This window comes from Lissotriton helveticus, chromosome 9 (assembly GCF_964261635.1).
Source record: "Lissotriton helveticus chromosome 9, aLisHel1.1, whole genome shotgun sequence".
Classification (NCBI taxonomy): domain Eukaryota; kingdom Metazoa; phylum Chordata; class Amphibia; order Caudata; family Salamandridae; genus Lissotriton; species Lissotriton helveticus.
In genome coordinates this window covers 1,261,574,010-1,261,591,969 of record NC_136070.1, presented here as the reverse complement: position 1 = coordinate 1,261,591,969, position 17,960 = coordinate 1,261,574,010, and the positions used below count along the sequence as shown (strand labels likewise).

The 17,960-nt window shown below is 52.8% G+C and overlaps 1 protein-coding gene across 1 annotated transcript in view; it reads left to right on the top strand.

The window, feature by feature from the left end:
* The window catches only part of QARS1 (glutaminyl-tRNA synthetase 1), a 284,740-nt gene that overhangs the window by 96,604 nt on the left and 170,176 nt on the right, over positions 1 to 17,960 (top strand). Inside the window, exon 7 of the mRNA XM_078661809.1 lies at positions 3,038 to 3,089. Within this exon, the coding sequence (XP_078517935.1) occupies positions 3,038 to 3,089 (52 nt within the window). The remainder of the gene's footprint in view (positions 1 to 3,037; positions 3,090 to 17,960) is intronic.

Here is a 17,960-nt window from a genome sequence, read left to right as displayed (position 1 = left end):
TTCCATTTTCTTTCCCTGAAAATTCCAAGTGACTAAACAGATGCAGAAATCTGCTGCACACGAGGCCACTTCAGACATCCCTCGGGTAGCCCCACAGCGGGGGCGAGCTCCTGGCTGTGGGTTACACTGTGACCCTGACGAGCATGTTGTGTAGGGACAGAAGTCCTAATGTGGCTTTGAAAAGCTGTGCCTCCAGCCCCACCGGGTGCTCTTCATGCTTCTGGGGACTAAAGTCCCCGGCATGGTTTTGTGCAGCTGTTCTGCCCCTTTGTACAGTTCCTGTGCAGCCCTGCAGGTCACCTCCCAGTCGTGGTTCCCCCTGGAGCTGCTCCCATTTACACTTACACTAGGCCTGTGAACTGGGCTGTGATGTCAGGGGGGCACCAGAAGTGTACCCCTGATGAGACCGGCTGCCTCTCTCTCTGTCCAAGCTTTGTGGACACTGATGGGGACAGCAGCTGTTTTTCACACACAGGCCTTTTTTTTTACTTGTATCTTTGGGGGTGGGTAAATTGTTTGGCCTCCCCATGATGGATATATTTTCAGTTTCCCATAACTATGGGTCTTCAGTCCTCACCATACCTAGGGCAGGTGTGAAGGGCGCTTTAACAGGTACTGAGATACTGTTGAGTGCCTGAGTCCATAGCCCTCCATTCTCCCAAAAGGGGGTCCTCTCTGGGTGTCGCCCCCGCATCACAGCCCAGCGCGTGTATCTCGAGTCACCTTAAATGCGAGTACCTTCGAGATGATTGTAGTGGTCTGAGAGGACCCCAGGACTCCACCTCTTCGTATCCACACGTCTCTGCATATTACCTGGTTGGGTGTGGGTCGCCGTCAACTATCCTTTCTTGCAGCCCAGGTTTCCCTTGGTCCAGTGCTAAACACCCCTCCCTGTTTCCGGTGTTGTGATGGTCTCCCCTGGATAATCTGAGTTTGCAGAGCGGGTATATATCTCTCTACTTAAAACAGCCCACAGCAGCCTGGTCTCATGTTGAACCAGAAGCTTGTACGTTATGGACAGCAGCAGGCAAGTGCCTCTCCAGGATTTGGGGTGCCCACTGCACTTCTACTAACTGCAGACTCCCTAGTTAGAGGCACCCCACTTTGGCCATCAGAGAAGTGCACCCCTGAGCCATTACTGGGGAGGCCACTACCCCAGCCTGGACTGGGCCATGAAGGGCGCCGCGGCTTGAGGCTCTTCTGGTGCTGGACTAGGCACATGTCCCAGAGTCTGTGGAGCCGCAGAGAAGAGAGCGGCTGGTGGACCTCCGCGAGGAGCCGCAGTGTCGTACTGCGCCACCAGGAGAAGCCACCTGGGCCAGGAGAGGAGTACAAGGCTCAGCTGATGGCTAGGACCTGCGTGGGGGGGGTCACTCTGATGGATTGCGACTGGCTAGGTGGCGCAGCGTTGTCAAAGCAAGACTACTGTCTGGGTGTGGCGTAGATGTACGACCTTCATGAATGGAAACCGGTGACGCTGCACTGTCCTGATGCTTCCTGTCCCTAGGGGCCTGACCCCCCCCCCCCCCCCCCCCTTTGAAACCATCACCTGTATCTTGGAGAAAGGCAGTCTTCAGAGCTGGGTGCAGGGTCTGCTCCCATTGGCTGGTTCCGCAACTATGGAAATCATGTCTCCAGTTCATTCGGTTCCAGAGGTTTCACCAGCCAAAGACTTGGCCACTTCTAAACTGGAACCGCCGTCGGTGTCGGAGTTTTAAAAACAATTGTTTGTTCATTGTGTGGAGTTCATAATCCTTAACTTAAAGACTATTAATGTTCATGATTTGTCTGCACGTATGTTTTTGTCTTTTTAATAAAAAAAATGTAAATATCTGAATTCTTTCCAAGCTACCCGCCCCAGTGGGTTTGTGTTCAAAAGGAAATTGTTCCCTAGTAACGCAGTCCACCTAAATCCTATAGGTTGCTTCCCCGATGTATGGCATGACCACGGCTGACCAGTGAGCCCGGGTCCATACTCTTGGGTTTGTGAACTTTAACCTCCCCTGTTGCATTCCAGAAATCCAAGATTGGCTGAGGAGAGCACGGTCCGTCCTTTGTTACTCCTGCGCTTTGGCTGAGGAGAGTGTGGTCCGTCCTTTGTTACTCCTGCGCTTTGGCTGAGGAGAGTGTGGTCCGTCCTTTGTTACTCCTGCGCTTTGGCTGAGGAGAGTGTGGTCCGTCCTTTGTTACTCCTGCGCTTTGGCTGAGGAGAGTGTGGTCCGTCCTTTGTTACTCCTGCGCTTTGGCTGAGGAGAGTGTGGTCCGTCCTTTGTTACTTCTGCGCTTTGGCTGAGGAGAGTGTGGTCCGTCCTTTGTTACTTCTGCGCTTTGGCTGAGGAGAGTGTGGTCCGTCCTTTGTTACTTCTGCGCTTTGGCTGAGGAGAGTGTGGTCCGTCCTTTGTTACTCCTGCGCTTTGGCTGAGGAGAGTGTGGTCCGTCCTTTGTTACTCCTGCGCTTTGGCTGAGGAGAGTGTGGTCCGTCCTTTGTTACTCCTGCGCTTTGGCTGAGGAGAGTGTGGTCCGTCCTTTGTTACTCCTGCGCTTTGGCTGAGGAGAGTGTGGTCCGTCCTTTGTTACTCCTGCGCTTTGGCTGAGGAGAGTGTGGTCCGTCCTTTGTTACTCCTGCGCTTTGGCTGAGGAGAGTGTGGTCCGTCCTTTGTTACTTCTGCGCTTTGGCTGAGGAGAGTGTGGTCCGTCCTTTGTTACTTCTGCGCTTTGGCTGAGGAGAGTGTGGTCCGTCCTTTGTTACTTCTGCGCTTTGGCTGAGGAGAGTGTGGTCCGTCCTTTGTTACTTCTGCGCTTTGGCTGAGGAGAATGTGGTCCTTTAATTCTGCGCTTCAGCATTGATAAATATCAAATTTGGTGTGGTTTTCGAGGAAGGCTTTAGATTGTGACATTTGCTGTGAGGCATGGCTCTTTCAGTTGGATGCTTTATACCCCAAATAAACCCAATTTCGTAGACCACGTAACTCAACACAAGCCTTCCTCAGTGTGTAACTCTGGGAATATTGAAACTTTTCTCTATCTCTTTCTTTAGGTTCCAAAGCAGAGAGTTGAAACCGAGAAGAAGGCAGAGCTGGTTGAAAATGGTAAGTGTATTAATCTGCTTTACCTTCTTTTGATGTTCACAGCTACACGTTTTGTCAGAACATCCAGCATTGTAGCTTGCAATGGAGCCTAGAAGGGGTGTTGGGGGTTGGGGTGATCTGGAGTATTCCTGGACCTGCTTCATTCAACCTTTGGAGAACAGTTTTTGCATCTTCACACCAGGGTAGCCGTGCTGATTACTCTGGATTTCTGTCCGAGCTATAAGTGGGTAACCTGGTCAGTCTTACCTGCGCATCACCTTCAATCTCCTTGAATGTTCCCTATTTTCCTATGCCTCCTTTTTAGGTCGAGCCTGGGCAGCACATGCGCTGCTCTCTGAGCCATGCTGTATTTGAGAGTGGATTTGAAGCCCCGCCTACTCTCTGCCCATCTGTTTCATTGGCTTGTGTCATTGTCCTTCCTAAATGCTGGCTTCTGATTCGTTAATAGGCTTGTTAGTTTCGCCTTCATACCGCCCTGTCTTTATTTGTAACCTCCCATGACGACTGGCCCTTTTACTTCTGTTGCGACACGGTGTGAGCACTATTTTCTTTAATGAGGAACATGCTTTCTTGCAACATTCAGTACGCCATGCGCGCTGACTCTTTCCAAGTAGCCGGGACAATGGCGGCTGCTTCTTTGAAATGAAATGGGGCTGCATTTACAAGAGTTTGAGATATTGGCATTGTAAATGACAATGCCTTTTATTTATGTTAATTATCAAAACCGATAAGGGCATTGTCACTTACAATGCCAATAGCTTAAACTCTCTCAAATGCGAGACCTATTGCACTGCAAATGCTTATTTCCCATCTGCTACAAGTTACAAAGCTGAAGAACTAAAGTGTGCCCCTCCACATCATCCCCACATCATCCCTGCCAGCCTCTGCCAGCAGATGTGGTGCACGGTCCATCCTTGGACTCCATGGTGGAGACTGCCACTGTCTGTGTGGTTCTGTCGAATGTCTTTTAAGAACTGTTACTAATTTTATGGTAAGCGGCTTAACAATCTCCTAACTTGATTTACTCAGTAGAAAGACATTCGATCACATAGAAGTCTGAACCACTTGATTTTTATATGACGAGTGTATATCGTCGCACAATCTTTCTCAATATAGTGATCCATGCATGACGATTGACAACCGTGCTCGTGCAGTGCATCAAGGAATGTGAGTGAATGAAAAATAAATACAAAATGTTTGCTAATTAGTGTACAGCCTGGTCGCAAAATTCGCAGTTCAAGGCCGGGTAGCTAGTGCCCTTGGTCTTCTGGCTGCCTTCATCCTGCACGCCACTCACGCTCCATGGCGCATGCAGGTGCTGCTGTAGAACCTTCGGCTGCAGCACTGTAAGTGCCCGTCAGTTCATATACGTATTTCAGAGGAGGATGAGTGAGGTCGACCTGACTTGTTACAGACCTTTCTCCTGGACCCTCCATGGAGATCACAGGTGCGACATATGCACCACCTCCGGGCTGGGAAGGTTACCTGGACAGAATGGAGATCAGAGGCCTCAGGACTGCAATGAGGGCATAAGGAAACATGGGGATGGATGGATAGATGGAATGGATACATTAATCCCAGCCACTGACGGTTGCTTGGTCTGCATCCTTATCCATCTTTTTTCGCCCATCATGGCACCTCAGTTTGAACTCCGCCATGTGCAAATCAGTCTTGACCCTGCTCCAGTGGGAGCAGTCCAGCCCGAACTGCCAGGCCAGATTCCCTCTGAACTGGCACAAATTAATTGACGGTAGAGGCTATAGAAGTCCGCACCTTACAAATATAGTGTGTCTAGGTATAACGTGATAGTGAAAAGAACCAAGAAGCACTCCCCTCTATGCTCCTCACCTAGGAATAAATTCGTATAACATTGAACACAAAAAGGTTCAGCACTTTCAACAGTAGCAACAAGACCATGTCCAAAACAGTGAGCACACAAGATGTTCAGATTCCAGATGTTGGTTTCTTAACAGGATTGTTCTTTATTGAGTTTTTTATTTTTTTTTAATCAAAGGATCATAGCCAACGCGTTTCGTCTCACACCGAGACTTCTTCAGGGCTCATTTAAGTCACAGAAAAAACGTATTCAGAAATGTTGAATGTTCCAACCAATTGTCATAGTTTCCATGTCGAAGACTTTTATACAGTAGGCATTACCACGATTGCGGCTCAATGACCAGCAGCGAATATGCACGTCATTTTCAGGTATTGGAACTGGATCGCAGGCAACCCAAGACCACGGTCGAGATGCATTTGGCACCGAGACCACGATGGATTACACTTCCTCTTTGGCACCAGTGGCATCCACATCTGCAGGACCGATGCGTAATTGGGCACTGAACCCAATGTCTGCACCAATGACTGTGCTGAACCTGACTGGGTTCAATGGGCACAGTCTGTGCCAAGGGCAGACCTGCTGGTGGTAACCCAACTGGAGGCCCCTGCGGATCCTTGAGGCCCAATGGTGCACCAGAGGGAACCAGACCGTGCTATGGATGTGCAGCATGGCCTCTCGAAGGGCTTCGACCTGTGGCGACCTTGCCGATGGATCTGGGAAGTCCAGGTGCATCGGTACCTCAGTGGAACGGGAGCAAGACTTGGAGGCACAGTGATGCCATTGCGCCTTCTCTTGAAAACAAAGGTATTGGGAAGCTCCGAGTCCCGCTTGGACTTATATTATTCTTGGTCTTACCTGAAAACTTTGACCACAAAACCAGTCTGCATTGTGAACAACTTCAAGAGTTTTTCTGCACACTCGACATCGAAGTGGAGCTGGGACCTGCGTGGAGTCTTGCGGCAATTCGACTCGTACACGAGCATCCTTCGGATTCCTCCAGGCTCGGACGTCACAGGCCTTGGACTCCGCGCCAAACACCAGAGGGGCTCCTTGGGGGCGGTCTGTCACAGACCTCGGTTTGCGGCACTCCATAGAAAGCTTAAACCCGGTGACTTGATCCCTTGCACACAAGATCATTTTTAGAAGGAAAAATCACTTCTTGGAGTGAAGAACAAAGAGGCCCTGTTGGAAAGTGGGTTATTGGTAGGGGCAAATGTAGGTCTGCCACTGGCAATAAGGCCCCTAACACATGATGGGACTCAGCATAGGTCTTAGAAAATTATTCCTTTGCTCAGCCCTTGGTAACGTGGCTGCGAGCAGACAGGCTTAACTTCAAAGACAGGTATGTAAAGCATTTAAAAACACCATTTCAGTTAATAATTAAGACCCAACACAAAATAAAAATCTAACACCAATTTATAAAAATAGGTAATATTTTTATCTTTTAAATGACACCAAAACGAAAAAAATCCACTGTAGGGAAACAGATATGAATTTTTAAAATTAGTCACTTTCTAGTGCTTAGAAACCAACAGTGCCACTTTTAGTCATTTTGTTTTCTCTGTCAGGTACACAACTTTTTAACTTGTTCTGAAGAATTTTCTCACCACTGTGGTGGGGCCGCCTTTTTCAGCAAGCGGGGTCCCGTAAGAACACCTTCCTGGAGTTCTGCTTGCAGGTCCCAAAGTATCCAACACGCAATCCAAGGTTCTGGCATCTCCAAGAGGGTCCTGGAAAGTGTGACACTTCAATTCCGCTATCCACTTGAACAAAACCCTTACAAATCTACTGGTACTCCAGGCTTTGGATTCTGTTGGGCTGTCCAGGTGAGCTCTGTTAACCTGTAGCTTGCAGGGAGTCCGCTCTTAGTCCTTTGGCAGCAAGGTAATTCACAGGGTTGCAGTTTCACTTGGTTCAGTCTTCAGAGGTCAGGCCTTAGAGTTCCTTGCACAGCAAAATCTTCAGCAGGGCACTTCTTGCTTCATTCATTATCAAGCAGCAGATCTGGAGGGCTCTGCCCCTCTCAGATACTTATTGAAAATTCTCTGGGTCAAGAGCCAGGTCACTGCTGACCAATGAGAGCAGGGCAACTCCTTATAGTTAAGACCACATCCTGTGGAGTGTGGCATTAGTTTGTCCCAGAGTGCATCATTCTTCCACATCCATAATGGCTGATTTTCCAGCAAGGAGGTAAGAGCTGGCTAAACACACCCCCTGGGATGGCTCATTTCCATGGACTCTCCCCCTACCATCTGCACATACCTTCCTTAAGCCTAGCCCTGACTCAAGACTGTCAGAGTGGACTGAAACCCAGGCCTCCCCTCTGAAGAGCATAGTTTACGATGCCACCTCCTGGCCTGGCATTCCTATAGACCAGCACACTGCCCTCCCAGCAGCCTGGCTAATCCACTTAACTCTGACCAATCAGGGCAGACCACCGAAAGGCTGAATTTGGACTTACAAAGTCTTATAACTTCTTGTATGTACACTTTTAGGAGAAATTCAACAATATACTATTGTTGGATTTACTACTACCATTCTGGGAAGTCTTTGAATGGTCCAGCTAATCCTCTCCTATCAATATTTATTAATCAATCACTTCCTACCATGTTAACCTATATGCCATGGGGTTTGCAATGGGGAAAATGACTTGGGCCACTTTTCAAGAACCAGGGCTTATAAAACCATATTTAATAAGTATTTCCCTAATTTCTACAGGACCCCCACCCCCTGTGCAACTAGGGGAGACTTAAGGGGTTCTGAATCTGCAGAAATCATGCAGATTATCCTTACCCAATTCTTCTAGCATCAAAGTCGAATTTGAGCAGCTCTTTAACACCATATGGGGAGTGAAATGTAAAATTTCACTTTACCCAGGCATATAAAAACTCATTTTATAAGGGCACTCCTTATAGATAACTGACCCCCCACCCCTGGGATACCTAGGGGTGACCCTGGGGGTCCCTAATATGCAAAAACATGGTAGGTTTTTCTTTTGTCCTGGCCACCAGGGATGCTTTTAAACTGACCTCAGGCTTCAGCACTGCACACATGCTGGTGCAGAAAATCTGCTGGCCTCTAAACTGCCATGCCCCAGGATACTGGAGACTTCTAGGTAGTTTCAATCCCCTGCCCTATTACATACTAGGGGCTTATGGGGTAGGCCAATTACAGGAGTACCCCACCATACCATAGTGTACCCTAGTGTTTGTTGGGTGTCTTAACTGCATTCTAATGTGTTCCTTTTAGCTTGGCCCTGGTTAAACAGAGCGGTCGGTCGGTCGGTCGGTCGGTCGACTTTGCAACAGGCCTGAAGCTCTGGGTCCATGCCTCAATGTGTGGATAGGAGGGAGCTCATGAAGGTGTGCATGTGTGGCCCTTATATGTCGCGTCATTCGTCACTTCCGGACCTACATCGATGTTGAGTTACGTGGCTCCACGTTCCTGCCCGCAGAGGCCGTGCTTTTTGATTTTCCAGATCCACTCTGGAGACTGAGGCTATTCTCAAGACGAAGAATCTGGCTTGAGACAGCGTCCACCAGAAAAAGTGTTATCAAAGGTAATTAAATCATTCATTCGTGTATGTGTTCATTTACATATGTGCAGAATAACAACACGTGTATTTGTTAAGCGCATGATTACCGGTGGGTGTCTTGGCGCTGAATAACAGATGTTTGTTGCTACCCAACTCAATGGTACTCATTTTATCGACCTCAGATGGATGAAAGGCTGAGTGAACCCGCTGTGATTTGAACCTGTGACCATGAGGTCTAACACAGGCCCCTGCAGTCGAAGCGTTAGTCCACTGATCCACCAGACCCAGCTAAGCCCTACCCACCCTCCACCATATTTCCTACTCTGCTCCTGTGCATCTCGACTTTCTCCCCTGGGCAGCCAGGTGCCCTGCGCGGGGGGTCCAGGGTGCCCTGCGCGGGGGGTCCAGGGTGCCCTGCGCGGGGGGTCCAGGGTGCCCTGCGCGGGGGGTCCAGGGTGCCCTGCGCGGGGGGTCCAGGGTGCCCTGCGCGGGGGGTCCAGGGTGCCCTGCGCGGGGGGTCCAGGGTGCCCTGCGCGGGGGTCCAGGGTGCCCTGCGCGGGTCCAGGCGCCCTTTTCTGCTGCCCCGGAGGGCTCTCCTCGCTGCCCCGGAGGGCTCTGAAGTGTGTGCTGACTGCTGCCGTGTTTGTCGGTCACTGGATTGTTTATTTTGCCCTCCCATCATTGAGAGGGCAGACACTGCTTTGGCCCTCCAGGTATCTTGGCTGCTTGAAGCCCACCTTGGACCCGCGTCCAGCTCGGTGACTGTGTGTGTTTGTGTCCGTGCAGTCCACCCCCCCTCCAAAGAGGCGGCCGCCACCTCGAAACCCAGGAGCGCCGTCTTTTCGTGGAATATTCTGGGGGAAATGGACGTTTTCCACTTTTAATTATTCAATTCTCAGAAATCCTCGCGCTCTGGCGCCTGCGTTTGGGTGAATGTGCGCGTTGTTTCGATGGGTGTGGGGGTCGCGTTTGCCCTGTCGGGGGTGTGGAGAGAAAATATATACACACACACACATGCTGTGATGGACTGAAGTGAGAGATGCGCGTCGGCACGTGCGTCCGCCCAGAGGTGCCTCGCTCCTGTGACTGTCGAAGACCTTCTCGCAGCCCAGTGTGTGCGTCTTCAAGGCCATGAGGGCTGGGGCAGAGTCTGTGACCGGTCGCACATACCGGAGGCGCCCGGTGCCGCCGCATCTCACATTTCCACTACATTTCAACAGAGCACATTTATTCTGTTTTTTACCCGGCTATTCCAAACTGAGGTCGAGCATGTTTATTTCCCAAACCTCCTGTACTTGACGCGCCCCAGGGGCCCGCGCTCCTCTGACGTCACTAAACTGGGACCCCCCCACCCCAGTTCATGTTCACGCTCTCCTGAGGGGGGGGGGGGGCTCGCAGTTTCCTCCCTCCCGTCAGTGCGTGTGCCCTCTCCAGCCCATCGCTGGTTGTGACCCTGACCTCTCATAGGTCACTTTGCGCGTGCGAGGTGCGTGCACGTGTTGGGTGCACCCCACGCATCTGTGCTTGGCCATCCAGTTGTGTGGGGGTGTAAGTGAATAGTGGGGGTCATTCATTTCTATGCAGTTGGGGGGATGTGTGCTTGTGTGTTTGTAGGGGTGACGAGGTTGCTTTTACACTGTAGGTGCACGGTCTGTCACGAAAACGTAAATAGAATGTGTTATTGGTGTGTGTAGGAGGCAGGTGCTGTGATGTGCTTTGTGCGGTTCGGTAGCACTGATGTGTCCACGCGGGTGGAGTGGGAGATTAGATTGTGTAGCCTTTCATTCGCACGTGTGAACATTGGACGAGTGTGTTGTGTGAAGGTGTTCTGCAAGTGTGTGTGTCAAGTGGTTGTGTGTATCCAGTATTCCTGTGCGCTGCTCGGTGCCCTCGCTGCTCGGTTTCGACTCACTCTAGCCGGGGAGTCCCTGTGGTACGGTAAGTTCTGTTATTTCTGGTTCGGTTCCAGACCATGTGAGGCGAGCTCCGGCTCTCACTGCGCTCCCCCCTCGCAAGGACTTTCCCTCTCCCTGCCTCGCTCACTATTATCCTGTGTGGCCTGGTTTTCCCTCTCCCTCCCTCGCTCACAATTATCCTGTGTGGCCTGGTTTGCCCTCTCCCTCGCTCACAATTATCCCGTGTGGCCTGGTTTGCCCTCTCCCTCGCTCACAATTATCCCGTGTGGCCTGGTTTTCCCCCTCCCTTGCTCACTATTTTCCTGTGTGGCCTGGTTTGCCCTCTCCCTCGCTCACAATTATCCCGTGTGGCCTGGTTTTCCCTCTCCCTTGCTCACTATTTTCCTGTGTGGCCTGGTTTACCCTCTCCCTCGCTCACTATTATCCTCTGTGGCTTGGTTTACCCTCTCCCTCGCTCACTAGTATCCCGTGTGGCCTGGTTTGCCCTCTCCCTCGCTAACAATTATCCAGTGTGGCCTGGTTTTCCCTCTCTCGCTCACAATTATCCTGTGTGGCCTGGTTTTCCCTCTCCCTGCCTCGCTCACTATTATCCTGTGTGGCCTGGTTTTCCCTCTCCCTCGCTCACAATTATCCCGTGTGGCCTGGTTTTCCCTCTCCCTTGCTCACTATTTTCCTGTGTGACCTGGTTTGCCCTCTCCCTCGCTCACAATTATCCCGTGTGGCCTGGTTTTCACTCTCCCTTGCTCACTATTTTCCTGTGTGGCCTGGTTTGCCCTCTCCCTCGCTCACAATTATCCCGTGTGGCCTGGTTTTCCCTCTCCCTTGCTCACTATTTTCCTGTGTGACCTGGTTTGCCCTCTCCCTCGCTCACTATTATCCCGTGTGGCCTGGTTTTCCCTCTCCCTTGCTCACTATTATCCTGTTCGGCCTGGTTTGCCCTCTCCCTTGCTCACTATTATCCAGTGTGGCCTGGTTTTCCTTCTGTCTTGCTCACTAATATCCCGTGTGGCCTGATTGTCCCTCTCCCTTGCTCACTATTATCCTGTGCGGCCTGGTTTGCCCTCTCCCTCGCTCACTATTATCCCATGTGGCCTGGCTTTCCTTCTGTCTTGCTCACTAATATCCCGTGTGGCCTGGTTTTCCCTCTCCCTTGCTCACTATTAACCTGTGCGGCCTGGTTTGCCCTCTCCCTTGCTCACTATTATCCAGTGTGGCCTGGGTTGTCCTCTCCCTCGCTTGCTATTATCCCGTGTGGCCTGGTTTGCCCTCTCCCTTGCTCACTATTATCCCGTGTGGCCTGGTTTGCCCTCTCCCTACCTCGCTCACTATTATCCTGTGCGGCCTGGTTTTCCCTCTCCCTGCCTCGCTCACTATTATCCCGTGTGGCCTGGTTTGCCCTCTCCCTTGCTCACTATTATCCCGTGTGGCCTGGTTTGCCCTCTCCCTTGCTCACTATTATCCTGTTCGTCCTGGTTTGCCCTCTCCCTTGCTCACTATTATCCAGTGTGGCCTGGTTTTCCTTCTGTCTTGCTCACTAATATCCCGTGTGGCCTGATTGTCCCTCTCCCTTGCTCACTATTATCCTGTGCGGCCTGGTTTGCCCTCTCCCTCGCTCACTATTATCCCATGTGGCCTGGCTTTCCTTCTGTCTTGCTCCCTAATATCCCGTGTGGCCTGGTTTTCCCTCTCCCTTGCTCACTATTATCCTGTGCGGCCTGGTTTGCCCTCTCCCTTGCTCACTATTATCCAGTGTGGCCTGGGTTGTCCTCTCCCTCGCTTGCTATTATCCCGTGTGGCCTGGTTTGCCCTCTCCCTTGCTCACTATTATCCCGTGTGGCCTGGTTTGCCCTCTCCCTGCCTCGCTCACTATTATCCCGTGTGGCCTGATTTGCCCTCTCCCTGCCTCGCTCACTATTATTCTGTGCAGCCTGGTTTGCCCTCTCGCTCACTATTATCCCGTGTGGCCTGGTTTTCCCTCTCCCTACCTCGCTCACTATTATCCTGTGCGGCCTGGTTTTCCCTCTCCCTGCCTCGCTCACGATTATCCCGTGTGGCCTGGTTTGCCCTCTCCCTTGCTCACTATTATCCCGTGTGGCCTGGTTTGCCCTCTCCCTTGCTCACTATTATCCCGTGTGGCCTGGTTTGCCCTCTCCCTTGCTCACTATTACCCCGTGTGGCCTGGTTTTCCTTCTCCCTGCCTCGCTCACTATTACACCGCGTGGCCTGGCTTTTCCTCTCCCTGCCTCGCTCACTATTACCCCGTGTGGCCTGCGTTGTGCTCGGTTCATTTCGGTTCTTGCAATAGAAAGCATGTGTGTCCTCTCATCATCCCTTCTGAAACATCATGTTTTGAAGCTGTGTTTTAACGTGTTGTTTAGAGTGCACAGCTGCACAGGTTAGTGGCTAAATAGTACATTGGTGTTTCGTATTCATTTAGTTGTGTTACACTGACAGGATAAAGTGAACTGATGGATTGGTGAAAGACGAGTTCCCAGCTAGTGAAGTAATCCATTGGATCCAGTTGAAGAGGAACCAAACTGTAATCCATGGTCCATTGCATGCCCAGGACCGACACCCGGGCACACCATTGTTAATTCTAGTGGTGAACGGGCGGTATCGTGACCCTAACTGCTAGATTGCAGGATTATTCACAATTTGTGTCAAGCATCGATCCAAGCAGTAAAGCTAGTTTTACATATAAGTGACTAATTTGTTACAATTGATTCTGTGTTGATTCATCCAGACTTCCTGATATACGCCCGGGGCGGAGGGTCGAATTAGCATGACTCAACCCCTGCCATCCGTTGGCATACTAACGCAGGGACACACCGGCGGTGTAACCATGCGCTCTATAAATGGATAAATAAATAAATAAGCAGAAAGTCTTTCCTATGAGGGTTTTCTGGACCTGTGCACCAAGACCGTGCTTCCAGCCGCCACTGCAAGCCCTGGAAAGTTCCAGCAAGCTTGGCCTGTTTCTGGACAGCACTTTCTTTTCCTCCGTGGTTCTCGACAGTTCTCCGAACCCCCCTGAAATTGCTCTTTGTTTAATATTTTGCTCTGTTTTTTTAGAATCTTTACCAGACCTGTCCTTCCTGTGTCTGAGGGGAGCGCGGCCTACTGACCCCTCGTGTAAAAAATTCCGCTTATGTGCAAATCGTACACCCTTGCACTGACGTGTGCGTGTATAGTGCATGTATGTGCAGAACATGTGCGGTAGTACGGCTCTGTATGTGGTGAGTCCAAGTACTGGGAGTGCCGGGGTGCATTTTGGGTGGCACCTGGGTCACTCTGGCATAATGTGGCAGTGGAAGTAGGGTGGAGACCCAGACACTGGAGTGAAGGAGGCTGGAGAGGGGTTCCCAACCTTTTCTATACACTGCACCCCTAGAAATGGTTGATTAAAGTTCGCACCTTCTACAGAAGGCTCGCCGGATTCCTATTATGCATTACATATAAATTGGTAGTAGCGTTTCCCTAAAAAGGGAAAAGAACCGCACAATCAATGCATCGAAAAGTATCAAAATAAACAGTAATACAGTGAATCAATATTGTTATGTTACTCCCTGGAGTGTCCCGGCGTTAAACCGGTTATACATGGTAATTTGTTCTGGGGTGCTTGCTTCTCTCCAATGCATCTACCACCGGAGGATGCTGCTCACACAGTAGTGACCTAATGTGTGTAAAAACGTTAGAAAATAGAGCACTACTAAGCACACCCTACAGCAATTAAAGTCACCTAGAGTACCGGATAGGTAGAATAACTCCAGATAGCAAAATACCAGAAATGTGTCACTTGACAAGTGATACTAATCGAAGAAATCACTACATGTTCTTATTCACATGAAATATACAGAGTCCACACTGTTCAAATTCTTCAATTCAGCGATTTTTATTCTTGTTCTGGTTACATCCAGCACGAAAAACTGCCACTATGCCAACACGTGTTTCGTCTCCCCTTAGACTTTATCAAGGCGATTGGTGAAAAGCTCGTTGTCCGACGCGTTCATAAGAGGACCAAAGTTGCATGTCACTCACGGTTACACAAGCCTCCAAAGCTTTGTGTTATGATTGTTTTTTATCAAAGGATATCACAATCCTCTACTGGAAAGGATGGCGCACCCAGCATATAATGAGGCTGGGTGTTTGTGTCCCAGGAAGGAGATAATCCTAGTCTTTCTATCTGTAAACGTGACTATTTTCTAAAGGATTCCTATTATGCATACAGTACAAACTTTCCTTCTTTGTCGCACCCCCTGAAATGGCATCTCGCACCCCTGGGGGTGCCGACACCCCAGGCTGTAAACCCCTGCCCTAGACATTTAATGAGGTGCTTGAGGTCAAAGGGTGCTTGATTACACTTCCACCCCTACCATTAACCTAATGGCAGTACCGACAACTAATTAGTTTGTCATTCGAGGCAAGGGTGTTCTTCTGTTCGTCCACGTCTGCTGCTTCAGGACGGCTGATGACAGCCAGGTGCAGAGATCTCACTCTTTATCGAGCCCTTGTTTCCGGTACTTCTGCTTGGATCCAGCATCGTTGCTACCGATTGTCAGTCATCACCATGAGCAAAGGCCGTGTCTGAGGAACAGGCAACCTTTGAAAGAGCCGGTCCCGAATCCTTTAACAGCGGGTTCACATCCCCGGTCTGGAAAATGAGTTTAACAGTGGGATGCACACCAAAGCGCTACATTTCAGGTCCGTTCTTCTCAGCGAAGAAGGAGCGGTCCGCTGAGGACTCTGACTGCTGTGTGAGCCACGTTGCTGGTGAGGTATCTGGGCACACACCCCGTCATTGGTACAATATCCAGGCACACCCTGTCATTGGTACGGTAGCTGGGCCCAGGCCCCGTCGTTGGTACGGTATCTGGGCCCAGGCCCCGTCGTTGGTACGGTATCCGGGCCCAGGCCCCGTCATTGGTACGGTATCTGGGCCCAGGCCCCGTCATTGGTACGGTATCTGGGCCCAGGCCCCGTCGTTTGTACTGTATCTGGGCCCAGGCCCCGTCGTTGGTACTGTGTCTGAGCCCAGGCCCCGTCGTTGGTACGGTGTCTGGGCCCAGGCCCCGTCGTTGGTACGGTGTCTGGGCCCAGGCCCCGTCGTTGGTACGGTGTCTGGGCCCAGGCCCCGTCGTTGGTACGGTGTCTGGGCCCAGGCCCCATCGTTGGTACGGTGTCTGGGCACACGCCCCGTCATTGGTACGGTGTCTGGGCACACGCCCCGTCATTGGTACGGTGTCTGGGCCCAGGCCCCGTCGTTGGTACGGTAGCTGGGCCCAGGCCCCGTCGTTGGTACGGTAGCTGGGCCCAGGCCCCGTCGTTGGTACGGTATCTGGGCCCAGGCCCCGTCATTGGTACGGTATCTGGGCCCAGGCCCCGTCATTGGTACGGTATCTGGGCCCAGGCCCCGTCATTGGTACGGTATCTGGGCCCAGGCCCCGTCGTTTGTACTGTATCTGGGCCCAGGCCCCGTCGTTGGTACTGTGTCTGAGCCCAGGCCCCGTCGTTGGTACGGTGTCTGGGCCCAGGCCCCGTCGTTGGTACGGTGTCTGGGCCCAGGCCCCGTCGTTGGTACGGTGTCTGGGCCCAGGCCCCGTCGTTGGTACGGTGTCTGGGCCCAGGCCCCGTCGTTGGTACGGTGTCTGGGCCCAGGCCCCGTCGTTGGTACGGTGTCTGGGCCCAGGCCCCATCGTTGGTACGGTGTCTGGGCACACGCCCCGTCATTGGTACGGTGTCTGGGCACACGCCCCGTCATTGGTACGGTGTCTGGGCCCAGGCCCCGTCGTTGGTACGGTAGCTGGGCCCAGGCCCCGTCGTTGGTACGGTAGCTGGGCCCAGGCCCCGTCGTTGGTACGGTAGCTGGGCCCAGGCCCCGTCGTTGGTACGGTAGCTGGGCCCAGGCCCCGTCGTTGGTACGGTAGCTGGGCCCAGGCCCCGTCGTTGGTACGGTAGCTGGGCCCAGGCCCCGTTGTTGGTACGGTAGCTGGGCCCAGGCCCCGTCGTTGGTACGGTATCTGGGCCCAGGCCCCGTCGTTGGTACGGTATCTGGGCCCAGGCCCCGTCGTTGGTACGGTGTCCGGGCCCAGGCCCCGTCGTTTGTACGGTGTCTGGGCCCAGGCCCCGTCGTTTGTACGGTGTCTGGGCCCAGGCCCCGTCGTTGGTACGGTGTCTGGGCCCAGGCCCCGTCGTTGGTACGGTGTCTGGGCCCAGGCCCCGTCGTTGGTACGGTGTCTGGGCCCAGGCCCCGTCGTTGGTACGGTGTCTGGGCCCAGGCCCCGTAGTTGGTACGGTGTCTGGGCCCAGGCCCCGTAGTTGGTACGGTGTCTGGGCCCAGGCCCCGTCGTTGGTACGGTGTCTGGGCACACGCTCCGTCATTGGTACGGTGTCTGGGCACACGCCCCGTCGTTGGTACGGTGTCTGGGCACACGCCCCGTCGTTGGTACGGTGTCTGGGCACACGGCCCGTCGTTGGTACGGTATCTGGGCACACGCCCCGTCGTTGGTACGGTATCTGGGCACACGCCCCGTCGCTGGTACGGTATCTGGGCCCAGGCCCCGTCGCTGGTACGGTATCTGGGCCCAGGCCCCGTCGCTGGTACGGTATCTGGGCCCAGGCCCCGTCGCTGGTACGGTATCTGGGCCCAGGCCCCGTCGCTGGTACGGTATCTGGGCCCAGGCCCCGTCGCTGGTACGGTGTCTGGGCCCAGGCCCCGTCGTTTGTACTGTATCTGAGCCCAGGCCCCGTCGTTGGTACGGTGTCTGGGCCCAGGCCCCGTCGTTGGTACGGTGTCTGGGCCCAGGCCCCGTCGTTGGTACGGTGTCTGGGCCCAGGCCCCGTCGTTGGTACGGTGTCTGGGCCCAGGCCCCGTCTTTGGTACGGTGTCTGGGCCCAGGCCCCGTCGTTGGTACGGTGTCTGGGCCCAGGCCCCGTCGTTGGTACGGTGTCTGGGCCCAGGCCCCGTCGTTGGTACGGTGTCTGGGCCCAGGCCCCGTCGTTGGTACGGTGTCTGGGCCCAGGCCCCGTCGTTGGTACGGTAGCTGGGCCCAGGCCCCGTCGTTGGTACCCCCCCCCCCCCCCCCCCACTTCAGTAACCTAGACTCTTACTCCCCTTTAGTGCCCATCCCCAACCCCTTTCCCAATCCCACGCTGGACATGATTATGTCCACCCTCCTCCAAGTCAAAGAAGATCTCCACACCCTCAAAGAGTTACTGCTCACACAATCCAGACACCCCCTACCACTCCCCCCCCCCCCCTAACAAATCCCCCACCCATCCTAATTACCCTCTCGCACAAAACTCCCCACACTGGACCTCAATCCCCGCTCGCAAACCCACCAAAAGCTCCCGACGCACCATCAATCCACTCTCGGACCACGACATACGCACCCTCCTCCGCTTATATGACCCAGTTCCCCAAAACCACTTAGCCACCACACACCTTTCCATCCCCATGATTCACTCTAACCCCCTTAGGCACTCCACACAAAACAACAACAGAGGCTCCGTCCCAAATAACCTTAAAGTCCCCCTCACTCTAGAACCCTCTACACCCCCAGGCTCAAATGCATACTTCTCAACTG